Source organism: Tribolium madens, unplaced genomic scaffold (assembly GCF_015345945.1).
Source record: "Tribolium madens isolate multiple individuals breed KSU strain unplaced genomic scaffold, Tmad_KSU_1.1 Scaffold_1;HRSCAF=32;Tcas5.2_LG8, whole genome shotgun sequence".
Classification (NCBI taxonomy): Eukaryota; Metazoa; Arthropoda; class Insecta; order Coleoptera; family Tenebrionidae; genus Tribolium; species Tribolium madens.
This window is the reverse complement of record NW_025400984.1, coordinates 4,968,183-4,986,659: the sequence shown is the minus strand read 5'-3', so window position 1 is coordinate 4,986,659 and position 18,477 is coordinate 4,968,183. Positions and strand designations below refer to the sequence as shown.

Below are 18,477 nucleotides of genomic sequence, written 5' to 3'. Positions count from 1 at the left end.
TGGGGTTAAGAAATTGATTTATATTAATAAAATAAAAGTATTATACATATATGTGATTTTTTTGTTCACTTCACAGTTCTATTTAAAATAATCAAGTTTTTTAACTTATTCCTGATAAAGAAGAAATAGAGTTGTTAAAAAAATTATCTCGTAAAGAACAAACAATATCACATAAACAAGGTGTAGTTTTTATATATAGCTGGAAAATCAATTGATTTTCAATTTTAGTAGTCTAATATGTGTAACTTTTTAACTCAGATTATTATGCCTAGTTTTCTTAGTCTTTTTTCTATTTTCTACGGATTTTTTTTTCAACAAAAACCACAGATTCAGTTGTTACGTCTGGCTTACATTTTATAAGAAATCATAAAAAAAAGGTTAGTTTTCCTTATTTATGGCAAAAAAGCCTGGCTCAGATTTTTAAAAAGGCCATAAAAATAGGGTAGTATCCATAAAAAATGCTGTTTCAATAGATAAAATGGGTCATTTCCCCTATTTTTGTGTTTTTGAACAGACCTCTATGGGCTATTTTTCAAACTTCAACGACTAAAACTTGAAAATCGACTCATTTTCCTAAAAAAATTGATGATTTGGGTAAATCTGAGTTAGAAAAAAGGGGTTAAAAGTAAGGGTAAAAAGTCAAATTCAATGTTGTTTTTGATGTTTTGGTAGAAATATGGATTTTTGTTGAAAAAAGACTAAGAAAACTAGGCATAATAATCTGAGTTAAAAAGTTACACATATTAGACTACTTACCCCTCAGTTTATGGGATATACGCCGTTACAAAACATAGTGTTTTTCTCTTGTAGAGTGACAAGATGTCACAAAAATATGTTCGGAAGCCAATTTGTACACTACAAGCCTTTTGGACAGAGGAAGATTTACGCCAAACTATCTTAGCTTGTAAAAATAAAGAATTAAAAATAAAGGAAGCATCCAGGATGTACAATATTCCTCCCAAAACGTTGCGACGTCAATTACTGTCAGGAAATATAAAGAAGGGCCCTTTAGGAAAAAGTCCAGCTCTCGTGGTTGAAAATGAAGCAAAACTTATGCTTCATTATAAATAAAGTAGAAAAAGCTGAATTAGCACCAGACATAACAACTGTTCGTACAGTAGCTTATCAACTTTAGTGAGACAAGATCTTGCTTGTTTCAAAACTTTACAGATGCTGATTATATTACGGTGCAATCACAAAACCAGGGTGGAAATGAAGAAGGTGTAATTGATTCGGATGAAGTACGTCAGTATCAAGACTATCGATACGTAAACTCTACCAAAGCAGCATGGAGGTTATTCCAATTTGAACTTAGCGATAGATCGTATTCTGTTGTCGTTCTGCCAGTTCACTTGCCTAATAAACAAGACATCATGTTTGAAGAGAATGAGGATCTTGATAGGATTGAAGAACTGGCTAAATCCATCCAAGTTGATGGCATGGTTTAAGTTTAATCGTACCCATCCAGAGGCTCGAAATTATAAATATGCTGAGATACATTTAGCAAAATAAAAATTCTGAATGAACAGAAATAAGACAAGTAAGCAAAACCATTGGCGCTTTAGTCGAAGTTAGCTACCAAGAAGTGGAGCGCTATTATCTCAGATTATTGTTAAAGGTTATTCCAGTTATTATTAAAAACTGTCAATGGTCGTACTATGAATACCTTTGAATCTGCATGTGAAGAACTTCATCTACTAGAGTCTAGGAGATGCAAGGCCATTGTTCACCAGTGTTTACCAGTCATTGTCATGATTTAATTTTATATCTAATAACTTCATTAAGTTAATAAACAGTACCTACCCATATACAAGGTGAATAAAAAGTATGGAACCAAACGTTTTTTGCTGAAACTATTTATTTTTTAAAAAAACTAATTGATGAGTGATAAAGTACTATAAAAATGTGATAATTTAACAAGAATAAAATTTTTCGAAATTTCCTTTTGTTTTTGAGGTGTACAAAAAAATTTATTTTTTTAAATGGCAACCCACTATAAAATAATTTTTCTCATAACAGCTATACTCTAAGGATTACAACTACCTACTTTATATTTAATTTTTTCAAAAAAATTTTTTCACATAAATTGCAATTGTGACAAAAAAAAATCGCATAACTCAAAAACGAAACAAAATTTCATTCTGAAAATACGATCACATTTTTTATATTACTTTAATTTGTATTATTTTTTTCTGGAAGGAAATGATAAAAATAAAACCGCTTGGTTCCATACTTTATATTCATCCCGTATATAGTTTAATTTTAAGAAATTTGGCTCTCAAAAGATATCTCAATTGACTTACTATTAATATTTGGCTCTCTGGCCTAATGAGTTTGCCGACCACTGTACTAGACGATACGAATAAATACGATGAAGCATTAAACGAAACAATTCATACTAACGTGTCTTTGAAATAAGAGAACTATTTGCATTATGTATCGTATGTATGATTAGCGAAGATGCCGATATGACTTTTGTGGCAAATATGTATTTATACAATGTACAAAAATTATATGATTGACGATTTTCAACGACAATACAGACAGAGATAGTATAGAAGCTGCAGAGCAGAAAGCACTTCATCATATAAAAATAACGAAGCAATTTGCTTCCATCCATGCAAGATTTAGAATTGCCTATAATTACATTAGAAGAAAATCTTTTGCGAACAGTGTCACTTATCTTTGCGGATTTAATAGAAAACACTGAAAGAAATACAACTGCACAAGACGACAATCAAGAAATTGACGAAACATTTTTTGTTCTTTTAAATCGTGACCAAGTGGTAACATATAATGCAATAATAGCTGCTTTACAAGAATACTTCCAAACGAGGAAAAATGCAAATAATGTTTTTTTTTTATGTGGATGGTCCAGGAGGTACCGACAAAACGTATATTTACAACGTATTACAACGTGTGACAAAAAAACGTCTTCATGAAACTTACATCGCTATGGCGTGGACTGAAATGGTAGCAACATTATTAAATGAAGAAAAAACGGTGCACAAGTGCACAAATCTTTTCGGTTGCCATTGCTAGTGACAGAATACACAATTGGAGGATTTAGAGAAGGTAGTACTGAATGAAAGTTTAGTTACCTGGGATGAAGCGTCAATAGCTCCAAGAAATGCAATATTGGCAATCTACCTATATCTACAACGCTTAATAGACGTTGACAAGGAATTTGGGGGCAAAATTTTTGTGTTTTGTGAAAATTTCAGGCAATTATTGCCTATTGCACCAAGAGCGCATGCAGTGTAATTGCAAACGGAATGCATTCAGGTGCTCCCATTTTGGAATAAAGTATTGAAATTAACAGAGAATATGAGATATAAGAACGCAGCACTTGCAATGGAAACAATACATTGGAGAAGGAAGAGTACCAGGAGCAAAAATGAATGATGTCCATTTTGGTGTTCCAAAAGATTTATTGAAATACCGCAACAATATTTAGTTTATAGTTTAGAAGCTCTATTGGAGCATGTGTATGGAGACATCAATTTTAATGTCATTGACGACGATCGTTTACCTCATCGTGCGGGACTTTACTCTGTCCTAAAAACGTATCTGTGCACCAAATGAACGAAAAAAATTTAAATTTACTTCCGGGAGAGACAAGGATATTTTACGGTCAAGACGTATATGAATCGGATCCAGAAGATAATTTTCACAGTGTGAAAACAGTGTGTTTACCACCATTTAAGCTTAAATTTAAAAATGGAACAATTGTAATGTACACGCTTACAAATTCTGGAAATAAAAGATTACGTTTTGACAGCAAGAGTGCTTTCGGGTAAAGGCAAAGGCAATATAATTACGTTACCTAAAGTAAAAACAAAAGCCACAGAAGGCACAGGATTACCAAGTCCGATTATTAGACAACAGTTTCCTGCAAAATTGGTTTTTGTGATAACAATTAATAAGTATCAAAGTTAGACATTTCAAAAAAAAAAAAAAGGAAATACCTTGATGGAACCCTGCTTTGTACACGGACAGTTACATGTTGCAATGAGTCGAGTAGGAATAGGAGAAAATTTTAAAAAATTATTACAGACGGAAAATTTAAACATCGTAATGGACGAATGTTTACTAGAAATGTAGTATTTAAAAATGTTGAGACGACAAGAGAACTTCTACCCACCGTAAGGCAAGCAACTAACAAACGACCGGAACCGATTATTCCTCACAACATTGACGATGAAGCAAATATTGACGATTTGGATTGGATTACTTTACCGGAATTTGAAGAGAATATTCTGGAAGATCCAGTGCCGATAGTCACAAACTTGGAGACAGAAAATCCATTTCATACTGAATCTCAACTAAGACTGAAAGTATCAATTTTTGACCAACACAGAACTTCTGGAATGAATTTCAAAACGACTACAACCAATAAAACATATCCAGTGGGTCGATTTTACAATGATGACAATGACGACGATTAGTTACGACATAATAATATGATTGTATTTAAAAAATGGCGTAAACTATTATCATAAATTTTTAACAACAGTTTATCGTCCATTTATCTCCGAACATTGGTTTCAGGAAAGTGTGTGTTAATTTGTACAATAGTTTAGTTATAGTTATGTTATATTATAAATATTATTTTATGTTATGTTATAAAATGTATTTGTTTTTAATATTAGAAGAATCATTTTGTTTTCGTTAAAGTTCTTTGTAATCAATAAATTTTTTAATTTTTAAATTGTGATTATGTTTAGCTTTCATAGCAATGACGCTTTTTGATTCTTCGATGTCGGCTCTTCCTATTATTATTATTTTTTTTATCCCCTCTGCCTTCAGCGCGCAGATTCTTATAAATTTTGACCTCATCTGTTATGATAAATGAATGTATAACAGTAAAAGAAGCCACATTCATTGACGAGACACTCGTCCCATTTAGAGAACGTCTGTCCTTTCGATAGTTTTGAAATTGTTGTTCTCGTTCTACAGCCATCGGCGACGTAAATCCTTCATCCATTCGGCATGGTGGGCCTTGAATAGATGGTTTGAAAGCCGATGGGCCAAGCATTTATGAAATGGATTGTACATAGGGGCACTGTACAATTTCTAAAAAAAAAATAAAAATATAACCAAGTACCTGATCTGTTATGATAAGTGACCACTCCGTCTACCCATAACTACCTCCAAAATTAGCGAAAAAGATAGACTGCAAAAAATATCTCCGCTGATAAATATGCTCATTAAAAATTTTCAACGGTATAACAGCAAAAGAAGCCATATTCATTGACGAGACACTCGTTCCATTTAGAGAACGTCTGTCCTTTCGATAGTTTATAAAAAATAAACGACATAAATTTGGAATTAAATTATATAAACTGTGCATTGAGAAAGGTTACGCAACCTAAGAAATCAATGTGCAAGGAATTTGCATACAGAGCCATATTTTGCAACAATTTCAATCTGCATTCCCACATTCCCAAAAAAGATAGGTGTGACCTCTACGAGAAAATTCGTTTATTAAAAAAAAAAGAGAATATAATGTCTAAAGAACGAAAAAGTGTATATGACGATCACTGGAAGGTAAAAGACAAAAATGAGAAAGGAACGAAATAGAGAAAAAGAAGGAAAAATATACCAGTACTCTGCTTTAACTGAGAAAACGTCTCAGCTGCCCTAAGGCTGAAATAGGTTCTTTCTTTTATAAAAACAAGTTCGCAGTATACAATATGACAGCCCATCTGTCGAATACGAAAAAAGTATACTCTGCACTTTAGCCAGATATCTGCATATTCATTTACAAGATAATGGACGTAGTGAATCAGATCTTGATGGTATTGATTTATTTAATGAAATAAATTTATTACTATTTACTTTCAACCTTTAGGCTCAGAGTTAGATCCACAACAAATTTTACAAAATATTTTTGAAAATAATTTAGTAAGTACCTGCATTTTCCAATATTTCTGTTGCTATTATAATTTTATTAACGTTACCTGAAACTGGTGCCTCTGGTGGAAGGTCTTAATTAAAAATTATCAAAAATTACTTAAGAACGACAATGTCTCAAAATAGATTAAATAATCTTGCTACTATTGCAGTGGAAAGTGAAATAATAAACAAGATAAATTTAGAAGAATTTATAAAAGAATTTGCCAATACTAAAGCACAAAAGATAGATTTATATTAATTTTGTTTATTATTTTAATAAAATATGTTTGCAAAAATTATTAGGGCGTTTACAAATTAAATAAAAAAAGAGGATAAAAAATTATACATATTATTATGCCGTATGTAAAAGTGTTAAATTTAAATATTTTTTTTCACTTGTTACCAAATGTTTTATTTTAAGAATATTTTTTTAATCAGTAATTTTTCATTACTAATTAACTAATTTCTAATTTCATGGCAGTAGAGGGGCGCAATGTTTAAGGTCTGCACACGGGCAGATATAGTTCTACTTTTTCAACAAAAAAAAGTATAATTTTTTTCATATTTACTGATGGAAAACCAGAGCTAAATCAATAATGGTTTAGTTTTTACCAGTAACAAAATACTTAATTACGTTTAACCTAAAATGGCACATGCAACCTTATAATACCAAGCCAGCGAAATGTTAGATCGCTCTTTGGATATAGATAAGTGGTACTGCTCCAACATTTAAACGATCTTTCCTCATTCACAAAGGCAGATTCGTCAAAACAATCCTCACAAAGTTAAAAATATTTAGAATTTTTGATACTTTGGTACTTATCTTGCAAATGTTCCTCCACAGCTGATGCTACGCAGGGTCCTTGGAAAACATAAAAACATGCTTGTTTGAGACGATCACTGTGGATCTCACTTTCGTCCCTTGTGAAATCATTCGACTCTAAAAGCAAAACAAAACTGGATTACATAATACAATAACAAAACAATTTTTATATTATTTCTTACAATCTATGCTATGGAACCCCCTTCTTGGCCCTTATTCACGAAAAACAAACGACCACACAACCACACCATCATATCTGATAATGGCTACATGATGGCTACTTAAACGCGGGAAATACATTTTTGACATTTGACAATCGGAAATATTAATTCGCCATAGTAACATTTGTTGTGAGTTTGTCGGGTTTTGGTTGGCACCACGTTAGCAGTGTTGTCACTATTGTGCACTGACGCTTGGAACTTGGAACATAACCACAACATAACCGTCATTCGACTGTTGCAATTTGAAAAAATGACCAAAAAACGTAAGTTTTCTACAAATTTAAGCCCAATTAAAGTGGAAGTGAAGGAGGAAAACGTCCTGGGTAATGATTATTTAATGGCAAAAGGTCGCCTCAAAGGCGTCCTCAAACAACTCACTGAAAAAAGTGATTCCGATAGTGACTCGTCTGATGAGCGGAGTTCCAAATAGTAATTTTACTTTTAATAAATTTCTTGGTACATTTTTCACCTGCATTTTGTAGTGACAACCGTAAGCGTAAAGGCGATTCTGTCCTAACCCCCTATCGTCACACCTACGTTATGAAATTATTTGACAGAAGCGTAGATTTGGCCAGATTTGAAGAAGACACTCCCCTGTACCCCATTTGCAGGGCTTGGATGCAAAATCAACCACGAAATCCACAGTCAATTGTTAAGTAAGTGTGTTAATAACCCAAAAATAAGTACTCAACACATATTTAGGCGCAGATTGTCGTCTCCCGAACCAAATGAATTCAACTGGAATTCTAGTATGATGACAGACTTGCACAGATTACCACCACCTATGGGACCTGTCATCAGTAGAATACCATCACCGTTGCCAGAACAAAAGGAACAAAACAAAGACAACATTAATTTAAATTATGTAAGTAATTTTGATAAATTACTAATTGATTCATTCAGTGTATTTCAGGATGAGTGTCCACCTGTTCCCAAAGATATTTTAATCAGGAATCACCTACAACGGTGGGTCAAAGTCAAAAAGAAGTGGATAGAAACTGCTGTTAAAAATGAAGAACGATACCATATGAGTACTCAGATTCTCCAAACTATTTACAATAAGTACAATAAAATACACACAATTTTATTTATAATAATTGTTATTTTTTAGGGCACAAGAAGCAATGGAATAGTTTTTATACACTTTAAAAATTTATTGTGTAATCTAATTAAGGGAGCGTAGATTTATGACGGAATGAAGTGTTTTTGACGGCGAATTTAATTTTTTTTGTATTAGTAAAAATGTAATCTATTGTACAATAAATTATATTTTATTCAATTTAAAAAAACAAAAGTTTAATTTGAATTGCCCACCATTAATGAGAAATTGTGTTACCAACGTGATGATTCAAAATAAATAAAAAATCAGTAGATCATAGGCACTAAATAACTAACTATGTATTTACTGTTGTGTTAACGTTTATTGCTTATAGGGCCTTCGAGAGAACACTCACAAGTTTTTATTTACTGATTTTAGTATTTATGCGTGTGGTTGGTGGCTCTGGTTCTGTCAGTTGTCATTTGTTAGTCAAAACAAACGTCAAATTTCTTTGAATGTATTTTTAAGGCGTAAAAGCAAAACAAAGTGATGGCATTAAGTAATATCGTTTTGCTTAGTCAAATCGCTGGTTATGTGATAGCTTTTATATTATCGTTATGTATAGTTGTCCCTATGAGTTTACATCAAGATGAATTCAGGTTAGTACTTTCCATTTTTGAGTCAACAAGAGACTCACTACTCATTTCAGGGGTCACTGCTTATTGTTTTCAACCGGTGTATGGCAGGAAGCTGATGGCCAACTAAAAGTCGATTGGGCGTCCCAATGCTACTGCAACTACACAATCCTTGTTGGTGTTTTATTGTGTTTAGTCTCAATAGTACAAATCTATCGGTAGTAAAAGCCCCCATGGTGTCAACACCTATTAACATCTTTAATTCCAGCTTGTCGTTGTTTTTGTACAAAGGTACAGATAGTAGTTTCCTATCAGCGTTCTTTGATGTTCTCACAGGCATTATCTTGTGTGGCATGACTATAATAGCAGCGTTGATGATTACTTTAGGGTTCATGGTGTGGTGCCAAAACATGACGCAACGATTTCCCTCGTAAGGCCAATTAACACATCTTAACACCACTAAATTTCTTATTCCAGATGTGAACTAGCAGCAGGCCAAGCTATTGATAAACAGGATGGTATTAACACCACCAACTTTTACATTGAATTGGGGACTGCGCAGTTTGGTGTTTGGGGCTCTTTTGCAACTTGGGTAGGGCTGTCGGTTTTCGCACTTTTGAAGTTGTGTCGATACCACCAGTTGGAGAATATTAGAGTGTCAATGTATAGAGAACGACAAAGACTCATCAATGAGAATTCAGAGTCTCCTGGAAGTTCCTTAGGTCGTGAATCAACACATAGTCAAGACACTACAGCTACAGCCGCCGAGTGATTAGTTTCTGGCGTTTTAAGGTGTCCGTATTTTATAATTTACGCAATAATACATATTTCACTTCTCATTCATAATACTGTATACCAAATAGTCGGTTTTAACTGAGATTGAAAGTAGATTTGAAATAATATTGTGATAATATGTATAGATTATCAGAGGCTTTTTCAAGTTTAATTTAATTTTGTTTTATTTTAAGCAACTTTTATAAATAAAGTTTTATTGGAAGAAACATTTTATTAAAGATTATGTACATGTTCATTAACAAACAAAAATGATTTACTGTTGTTACTTAACTTGCAGTAAAAGCACCAGTTACAGTGGTACGTTATAAATAAAACTTTTTAACATCAAAAATAATAAATATATCAATAGGAACAATCAAATTGAAACTGTGTGAAACTCATTAAGTATAACGCGGAGAAAATTTATTTAAACAACGTTAAAAATCTCTTGTAATTTGGAATTTAAAGTTACGTAGGACGTTTGTTTGAAATGATTCTTAAGTCAATGTCCAGGGCAGTGACAACCAAAAAAAAACCGAGCTTTACCATTTCAAACTATTGCTACCTATATGAATGAGGTATGAAAAATTTCGTTAAAAATGTATATTTTTGGCCCTAAATTCAATCTAATCTTATTTCTCTGTCAACGACAATTGTAGTATTTCTTCAAGGATTTTTTCTTCCTGCAATCTTTGCTGTTCTTGCTTCTGGCGTTCCTGTTCTGACAGCATGAGGGCCATGTGCAGGTCCGAATCTAGTTCAGGATCAGCGGCGGCGTTAGTGTCGTTGTTATCTGTATTCTTTTGGTAAAGCTCTAAACTGGCTTGAATAGCTCTACAACAAAGTATTACTTGCAACTAATTAAGCAAAAAAGCGACAAAATTGATTAAACCAAACACCTAATTATTTTTAAAACAGATGTTCGAATTGTTATGGTAATCAAGTATAAAAATATTGTACCTTTGTAACTGCCTCTCCTCTTCACCTACGAGATTTGGTGTTGCAGGCCGTGAGGGTTTTTGGGCTTTTAAAGCCTCCCAAATGTCCACCTATCAATTCATTTAATAAAAAAACTAAGACAATTTGAAAAATCACCTCTTCCTTTTCCGTCCCAGCATCGATCAAACTCTGCTGAATTGCAAATTGTAACAAATCATCTTCTTCTTCCATACTACTTAACTGTCTTCGGCCATCTGATGCAGCTGAAATTTTCCATAAATTAATCGAATTAATTGATTTAAAATTAAATGATGATGAAATGAGTAAAGTCTAACGCAAAAGAAAAAAAAAAACGTAAAAAATGATCCATGCATTACCATTACCAATGTGAGAATATCCTGACGGACACTGGAAAATACACTCGTCTACAACACACGTAAGTCTGTCTTCTTCCTGTATCCTGTGGACGTGTGGCACTTCCGCATCTATACCAAAAATGTTACCGAATGTTATCCTTGCATTGAGCACGTGAAACAGAGGAATTTCTAAAACACAAAAATAAGAAACAAATGGAATTTGGGTGATTTTCTTACCGATTTTGACCGGAAAACCTGACGGTAACTGCATCTGTATAAAATCCTTCAATTTGGCAAAATGTGAACTAGAAATTGCCATTAAATCAACAATTGGAAGAATCTGTTCAGGCAACGACAAGGGGTATTGCTCACACAGCCATAAATTCGCTTTGAATTTCTGCACTTTAATATTAATTTCCTTAGGTCGACCAATGTCTCGATTTTGTAAATTTACCGACGAATCGAAATATTCCTCAGGAGTTATATTACAAGGATTGCTTGATTTTGTATATTCGTTTTGATGGGCTGAGGCTGCTTGGTTCTCTTCAACTTCCGCGATCCCTAGGAAATTCTGTAAGGGCGTTTTAATGTTTCTACTTCGGGCTTTATCGCTTTCAGTTAAATGTTCGGTTCGCGTTTTCGTCACTAACTCGACATTGGATGCACTGAAGACTTTACACTCATGGCCGTTTATTACTTCACTTTTGTCTGATCTCCAGCCCCACATCCCCGCCTTGTTCCTACATAAAATTTTAATCAATACTCATAAAAGGCAATGTTATCAACTTACCTCTCAAAACTGATTTTGTCAGTGTCAACATAAGTAGTGACAATGGGTGTAGTCAGCCTTTGAGAAAGCGAATCTTCGGTTGGAATTAAAACGCCTAAAGCTTCGTCAGGTGCCTTCATTTCCTCGCAATAAACCTGTTGGATGTCATGGTCGATTTCCATCATTGTTGCTCCATCACCTGTGATAAATTGTGATTTATCTTGTTACATGAATTATAGATAGTTTAAAACAACTGCGTTACTTCAAGCCTTCTAGTAATTACCCGGTTCTGTTAGTTTATAAATATAGCTCCTTTTGCCTCTTATTGCAGAGCAAATTTGTAAAACTGTCCAATATAATTGTGTAAATTGAATTACGTAATTAAAATTACTTACTATGGCCTTGGAAAACGTAGCTTCTGTTTCCTCTCTGCCAACTCGTGTGGTCAAACCCTAACAGAGTTGTGTCTATTCGCACATTAGAGCCTTGTTTGAAGACTTTGTAAGTGTCGCTGGGGCACATTCTTGATACCAGAGGTACTATAAATAGAATTGTTTCAATATGTTACAATTTTTGGGCTTGTGTTTACCCCAACTAGTAAATTCCCACTTCATTTCCACGTAAAAATCCGGCGCCTCTTTTAGTTTTTGCAACAGTTCTGGAATGCCAGCCATGCGATTTGAAAATCGTTGAAAATCGCGTCGTTCCAGCACCATATGTAAAAGTTCTGGATCACCTGTGGCCACTGCCTCCTGTACAACTGCAAAATCACATGAAACTTCGACTTTGTGCTTATCTTAATCCCATTACCAGTCCAACCATCTGCATTTTCACAGTTTACATTGGCTTCGTTATTCAATAATGAACGGGCTGATTCTAAATGACCCAAAGTGACAGCCAACATTAAAGGAGTTCGTCCTCGATTATCCAACTTTTCTTTATCCTCCTGAAATGGAAAATGAGTTTAAATAACACACTAAATAAGAGAATTTGATACCTCTTTCTTTTTTAATAAAATATCCAACTGTTTATAATCGTTCTGCCACACCAACCAGTGTAAAGGGTATTCTTTTTGAATGAATTCGATTTCGACCATCTTTTTAAGTGTTGCAGCACTGAATGCGGTTTATATAGACAAAAACATGATCAAACTTAGTTGTTTACAAGGGATGACGACGAAATTCACACTTAAATTTTTGAAATGACAGATGTGCTATCTATCAGACGCCATATTTGATTGATGAGTCATAAAACGTCAAAATATGGTGACGTCAAATCCTTAAAGAGGCATTCACACGCCATAACTTATCTTATTAGGGCGGTTCACATTTTGGCTGATTCGCGAGGAATAATGCGCCTGGGCAAAATCTCGATGCAACCAACATTACATTTTCGCAAGTTGCTTTGTGACACTTTATAAGTGGTTCTCATTCGACGGCCGGCACCACACTTTTAAAAATCAAACATCAACAATTAACAATTCTTAGAAATTGGAGTAAAAATTCAAAAATATTTTCAAATAAATTAACTCTTGTGATGTCCTTATGTCTTCAGTTAATAATATAAGTAAATCAAAATTTGTGGGACAGTTATTGAATTATAATCAAAGTCGCGGTTAATTCATGGTAGCCACTTCCCTGTGTGAATTTGTAAAAATTGACTTGTGTAAATCCGACTTTAAGTATCCAATTGTTTTTTAGGGACATATCTACAGAGTGGTTATAAATGATTTTCATCTAGCCAGCTGTGAATTTTCCATGTAAAATAAAAAATGCCGCTTTACGAAATTAAGGGTACCTCCTTGTTTTAACTCAAAATTAAAAAATCGCCGTTTACTAAGCGTCCACTTCGAAAATAGACTTCAATTATAAACTTGTTTTCTTCCAAAGTATACATTATTATCAATTATTATTGGAAATTAGTTGAAACAATAAWAATTTAATTAACAACAATTTTTTATTAATTAATAAGTGACACTAATGACAGAACTAGAGCTTTCAAAAAAGTAGAGCGGCACAAATAAAGTTACATGTAAAAAAATCCAAAGCTGGCTAGATGAAAATCATTTATAACCACTCTGTATTATTGACTAAGTGTAACTTATTCAATGTATCTAACAACATTATCATTGAAAAAGTGTAACTTATTCAGTGTATCTATCAACAATGACAATTTTGAAAAAGTCGGTTTAGAATACTTCAAGATTTGTAAAGTAACTTTATAAATGTTGAGAATACTTCACATATAAAATTTATTGCGTCTGTCATAGTTGTGGACACAATTTAGTTAATTCTGCTACCAACATAGACACTACCCATGCAATAGAGGTGGCGGGCTAGGGGGCAAATTCTGTATTATTATTTTAAGTTATGTTTGTTAGTGGGTGGCATGGAGGTACTGTTAACTAATTAACTAGTTAATACTAGGTTCCTGGTGGGTGGTTATTAAGTAATGTTGCAGTATTGTTATTTTCTCTATTTATTTTAAAAAGCAATGAATGTAGACTAAAAGATCCTAAACACGAATCGTTCTAATAAATATTTATTCAAATAACATATAAAATAACATAAATCCCATATAAATATGAAAAAACTTGAAATTAAATTAAGTCTTTGGTAGGTAAAACATCAACTATAGCGTCTAATTGTTTGAAAATATCAATAATACTGTTCCTTAAGCGTTGCCTTTGAGTTTTTCTTGCATCTGGTTCAACATTTCTTGCATTCGTCGTATCTGCAATTAATATTAAATACCTAATAACGGAATGACAAACTGCACTTATTACCTCTTGGTCTTTTTGGAGCAATAATCGATCGGTTTCTGTACAATCAGAATCATAAGGAGCTGAATCCCTCTTCAATTTTCCCCTCTCTCTGGCGTGTTGTGATATTTGCGAGATACATTGTGCTCTGAAATTCTCATAATGAACATCTTCGGTGACATCTTTGAGATCTTGCATGTGCGTGGAGATTAACATGGTCCTTAACTTAATAAAATCGCTGTGTTTTGGGTTTTCAACTACAACAAATTGGTGTTAAATTCAAGTTTCACTTTTTGAACATATTTTACCATCAACGACTCCCCAAGGGTACTGACGACCCCTGACTTTTCTACCAGCTACTTCTAATATCGTATTGCTGCCAACAACAGCAAACGGAACACTTGCTTTCAATTCTCGGTCTTGTTGTTTGAATTCTTCGTCTTCGTCGCTATCACATTCGGGAAATTCATACATCTGTTGATTCCATGAAAATAATATTGTATTATTTTTTGAAAGTGGTATCTTATCAAAGTGGGACAATAACGAAGTTATCACACTATATAGGGACCTGAGAAAGTTAAGTCAACAAAACTGATTTATTCACCTACAGCTGTCCCTTTTTTTGCGAAAAAGAAAAATTGCGCTCTTATTTAAACAGCACGCAGTTTTTAGAGGGTTATAAAGCCTTATTTTTGCATACTTATACGACAAATTAAATGTGCGTTATTTAATACTGCTCATTGTATTTTTAGCAAAAAAAAAGAGAATGTTGTTTTTAAAAAACTTTGTGTAGGTACCCAAATAAAAACAGAACGAGCTCTAAAAATATTTTTTTTTCAAATAATTCTAAGATAATTCATTGTACAAAGTGTTTTCTTAATATTGCGAAAAATTGCAACCACATATTCTGCATCGAAAAACAACACTAATAACAAAATAGAAATATTCAAAGACGTGCTCGTGCGCACGTTACTGGTAAGACTGAAAATAAAGTAATTATAATATAATAACACTTTCAATTGCTCATAAAGCGGGTAAAATTTTATGAAAAACTCAAGTGATTTCGGAGGAAGTAACTAATGGATTTCAATTTTTATCATGAAACTTTATCACCCTGTCTATCCATAACGAATACGGTTGATAGGACTATGGTTTATTTGACAAATTTGTGTTATTTTTCGATGTAGAATAGGTGGGTGCAATTTTTCACAATATGAAAACACCCTGTATAAAAAAACTAAGGATACCGGGGTAGTCAAAAATGACAGTTTGAGTTGGCAATTTTATTATTTATATTATAACTAAATTACCGTTACGTTTCCGGTTGTTTACCTACAGCTTAACCTGACAACATTATTTGACATCTTAAATAAAAAATAATAATAATAACTAAGGCTGGGATTATATGCAAAATGCATATTTGTTATTAAGAGGTATATCAACAAAATTGTAAGTTTTCTATGCATATAAATAAACCAATTAAAAAATGCAAACTTAGCATATTTTGACAACTTCGTGCATATTTTAGGAAATATCGCATATTTGTGCATATTTTCTTCAAAACACAAATTTTCGATTAAAAATTTTAGTTCAGATTTTGGACAGTTTAAGAAAAATGATCGGATTAAAAATCTGTTGCAGAGAAAACAACCGGTAAATCGTAAGCCGCACTCAAAGAATTAGTATTCTGCTGAGTGTTTCTTTTTTTGATTCGTTTTATACAGGGTAAATATAAAGTATGGAACCAAACGGTTTTTTTAAATTATTTGCTTCCAGAAAATAATACTTAATACCTATAAATTAAAGTAATATAACAAATGTGATCGTATTTTGAGAAGAAAATTTTGTTTTGTCTTTGAATTAAGCGGTTTTATCTGAGTAAAAAAAAAATCGAAAAAATTTAATATAAAGTAGATGGTTGTATAATCTTTAGATCATAACCTCCTTGAGAAAAATGGTTTTTTAGTGGGTTGCCATTTAAAAAAAATATTTTTGTACAACTCAAAAACAAAAAAAAAATTTGAAAAAATTTATTCTTGATTAAACATCACCATTAATAGTTTAAGCAAAAAACGTGTGGTTCCATACTTTTTATTTACCTGGTGATGATCTTTTCATTCGGATTCGGAAGTAGTTGCCTGCAAATGAATTTTAGCGAAATTGTTTAAAGTGATGTGATCTGAAAAGTACAGATTTCTTAGAAAGGCTTAATTACTGGGTTATTAAAATAGCTGGTCTGAGGCAAAACCAAATGATTTATTCTCTTTCGTTCATCGTGTGCAGTTCAAAATACCAAAAATACAAAGTTTATTGTACTGAAGAATATAATTTTTTCCCATCTTTGATTTTTTATTGTTAAAAGTTTTGCATATATTTGGCATATAATGGAGCATATTTTTTAATATTTTGTGCATATTTCTGTGCATATAATCCGAGCCTTTTTAATAACCAACAATCTTATTTACTTTAAACATCTGATACGTAATTGCAGTGTCACAAACAGTAGAATAAAAAATGTTCTTAAAATACCAACTCAAACAGTCATTCTTATCACCCGGTACCTATATCAAAGAAAAACCCGCTCATGATTATAAAAAAATTGGCCCAAAACCGTCCGTGGTAAACTACAATACACGACATAGAAAAAGAAAATGCATCTAAAATTCAATTGTGATGTTTCTAAATAAGAATTAGATATGTTTGTGTAAATTCATTACTGTAAGTAAGAGTTGGTGTCAATTTAAATCATTTTTCTTTACAAGCACTTTTTTTCAAAATATTTTAAACGCTTGTCAAATTTTCAAAAACACCGAAGGTTTTCTTGTTACACATAGTACCTACATGGTAGCATTTTTAATGTCATATAAAACTTGTAAAATTACCTGAATTTCGTGCTCTCTAATATCGTTGAGAATATTTTGTTTGAGCTTCACAATCTCTGAGCTGGTGAGGCAGTCCGCCTTGGCGATGACCACCACAATATTGACTTTCTGATGTAGTCGTTTCATCAACTCCAAGTCCATTTGCCTCAAACTGTGTCCCCACGGTGGTACAAAGTAGAGACAACAATGAACTCGATTATCTTGAATATTTCGCCTATTTAATCCGCTTTCGTCGGTAAAGTATTGTCTGAATTGATCGTCAATGTAGTTTGTGCACACTTTCCAACTATCTTCACAATTAACAGCGTCGCCGAATCCAGGTGTGTCGATTACGGTTAGACGGAGTTTCACTCCGCGTTCTTCAATTTCCATCGTTTTTTTCTCGATTGAGGTTGTTTTTTGGATGCGTTCACTGACATCCGGAATTTTGCGATTTTTGTAAAGGTCATCCAAGAATAAGCTGTTGATGAGAGTGGATTTGCCCAAGCCGGATTCACCCACCACCATGAGGGTGAAGTCGAAGCCGCGTTTCACAGACTTGCGGTGTACTTGGTCGGGGAGGGTGGCAAAACCGATGTAATCGCGGTCACTTCTATCTAGAAAAGAAAATAATGGGATATAATAAGTACAAACAAGCTAAAGAAGAACACACTTAGAAGAAGAAAATACAAACAAGATAGTTAATTCAAAGTTAAAACATCCTCGTTTAAGTGGTCTATAATAAGTGGTATCCACGGCAACCAATGACCATGGTCACATAAATCCCTGCCAGGCATCTTTTAACTTTGACGATAAATTTTTGTGATTTTTTTATGAATTAAATGCTACGAGATCCATTCGGATTTATTCTAAGTTATGTTTGAAGTCTGAGGTAAACTCTTTTATTAAATATTTTCGATTAATTGTCTAATAATTGTCCAATCTCAAGTGACAGATGCTTGACAGAAAAATATGTGACCATGGTCATTTGTTGCCGTGGATATCACTCATTCAAAATTCAAACTTTTTGCTTTCAGTGTTGTGTAGTTCTCACTTTAAATTAAAATATCTTTAAAGCTGTCCATTTTAGAGGTATTAAAGGCTATAATATGCATTTTTTATTCAAAATTGATTACTCTATTGTTTTGACCAAAAAAAAAATGTTAAGAAGTCAAAAAAAAAACGAAAAAACACAGAAAATATGACCTGCAATGAATCGAACCAGAAATTGAGTAGATGTATCCAGTTTTCGTAATTACTAGATTAAAAAGTATGTTCTCGCAAGTAACTATTCCAAATTTTATAATATTTGGTCAAATGGTTCCGAAGTTATTACAAAAAAAAATAATTTCCATACCCACATTACGAAGGCTGTAAAATTCTTATCAATAGAGATTGGAC

General features: G+C 32.9%; 4 protein-coding genes across 6 annotated transcripts in view; 2 read left to right on the top strand and 2 right to left on the bottom strand.

Moving 5' to 3' along the window:
- Nucleotides 1–7,106: 7,106 nt before the first annotated feature.
- LOC123003881 (protein lin-37 homolog) lies at nucleotides 7,107–8,223 on the top strand. The gene is made up of 5 exons (XM_044396919.1): nucleotides 7,107–7,371; nucleotides 7,425–7,598; nucleotides 7,645–7,807; nucleotides 7,856–8,004; nucleotides 8,054–8,223. The coding sequence occupies exons 1-5, from the start codon at nucleotides 7,193–7,195 to the stop codon at nucleotides 8,073–8,075; spliced, it is 687 nt and encodes a 228-aa protein (XP_044252854.1). The 5' UTR covers nucleotides 7,107–7,192; the 3' UTR covers nucleotides 8,076–8,223.
- Nucleotides 8,224–8,447: 224 nt separating this feature from the next.
- LOC123016240 (transmembrane protein 179) lies at nucleotides 8,448–9,610 on the top strand. The gene is made up of 4 exons (XM_044416507.1): nucleotides 8,448–8,640; nucleotides 8,691–8,834; nucleotides 8,885–9,046; nucleotides 9,094–9,610. The coding sequence occupies exons 1-4, from the start codon at nucleotides 8,531–8,533 to the stop codon at nucleotides 9,386–9,388; spliced, it is 711 nt and encodes a 236-aa protein (XP_044272442.1). The 5' UTR covers nucleotides 8,448–8,530; the 3' UTR covers nucleotides 9,389–9,610.
- LOC123016239 (ankyrin repeat domain-containing protein 13D) lies at nucleotides 9,603–12,685 on the bottom strand. 2 transcript variants are annotated; one of them, XM_044416504.1, is made up of 10 exons: nucleotides 12,452–12,685; nucleotides 12,265–12,400; nucleotides 12,044–12,214; nucleotides 11,850–11,993; nucleotides 11,476–11,653; nucleotides 10,923–11,425; nucleotides 10,707–10,874; nucleotides 10,486–10,592; nucleotides 10,351–10,439; nucleotides 9,603–10,224 (listed from the first exon to the last, which is right to left on the bottom strand). In XM_044416504.1, exons 1-10 carry the CDS (start codon nucleotides 12,548–12,550, stop codon nucleotides 10,023–10,025), a joined length of 1,797 nt encoding a protein of 598 aa, XP_044272439.1. In that variant the 5' UTR covers nucleotides 12,551–12,685; the 3' UTR covers nucleotides 9,603–10,022. The 2 variants fall into 2 exon arrangements, with proteins under 2 accessions (XP_044272439.1, XP_044272441.1); XM_044416506.1 differs by having other exon boundaries at nucleotides 10,713–10,874.
- A 1,294-nt stretch (nucleotides 12,686–13,979) lies between these two features.
- Nucleotides 13,980–18,477, bottom strand: part of LOC123004350 (replication factor C subunit 5-like) — a 29,876-nt gene continuing 25,378 nt past the window's right edge. For both annotated transcript variants that reach the window (XM_044397577.1, XM_044397579.1), the window contains 4 exons: nucleotides 17,098–17,693; nucleotides 14,524–14,689; nucleotides 14,240–14,472; nucleotides 13,980–14,187 (listed from right to left, as the gene is read on the bottom strand). In XM_044397577.1, coding sequence (XP_044253512.1) covers nucleotides 14,128–14,187; nucleotides 14,240–14,472; nucleotides 14,524–14,689; nucleotides 17,098–17,693 — 1,055 coding nt within the window. In that variant the 3' untranslated portion in view covers nucleotides 13,980–14,127. The remainder of the gene's footprint in view (nucleotides 14,188–14,239; nucleotides 14,473–14,523; nucleotides 14,690–17,097; nucleotides 17,694–18,477) is intronic.

Excerpts from the sequence above, each read along its gene's own strand:
- LOC123003881 (XM_044396919.1), top strand. The coding sequence starts at position 7,193 with ATGACCAAAAAACGTAAGTTTTCTACAAATTTAAGCCCAATTAAAGTG. Across the intron at positions 7,599-7,644 it reads AATCCACAGTCAATTGTTAA|GCGCAGATTGTCGTCTCCCG; the intron begins GTAAGTGTGTTA and ends ACACATATTTAG. Across the intron at positions 7,808-7,855 it reads ACAACATTAATTTAAATTAT|GATGAGTGTCCACCTGTTCC; the intron begins GTAAGTAATTTT and ends AGTGTATTTCAG.
- LOC123016240 (XM_044416507.1), top strand. The coding sequence starts at position 8,531 with ATGGCATTAAGTAATATCGTTTTGCTTAGTCAAATCGCTGGTTATGTG. Across the intron at positions 8,641-8,690 it reads TTACATCAAGATGAATTCAG|GGGTCACTGCTTATTGTTTT; the intron begins GTTAGTACTTTC and ends TACTCATTTCAG. Across the intron at positions 8,835-8,884 it reads TCAATAGTACAAATCTATCG|CTTGTCGTTGTTTTTGTACA; the intron begins GTAGTAAAAGCC and ends CTTTAATTCCAG.
- LOC123016239 (XM_044416504.1), bottom strand. The coding sequence starts at position 12,550 with ATGGTCGAAATCGAATTCATTCAAAAAGAATACCCTTTACACTGGTTG. Across the intron at positions 12,215-12,264 it reads AAATGCAGATGGTTGGACTG|TTGTACAGGAGGCAGTGGCC; the intron begins GTAATGGGATTA and ends GTGATTTTGCAG. Across the intron at positions 11,994-12,043 it reads GTGGGAATTTACTAGTTGGG|TACCTCTGGTATCAAGAATG; the intron begins GTAAACACAAGC and ends TTCTATTTATAG.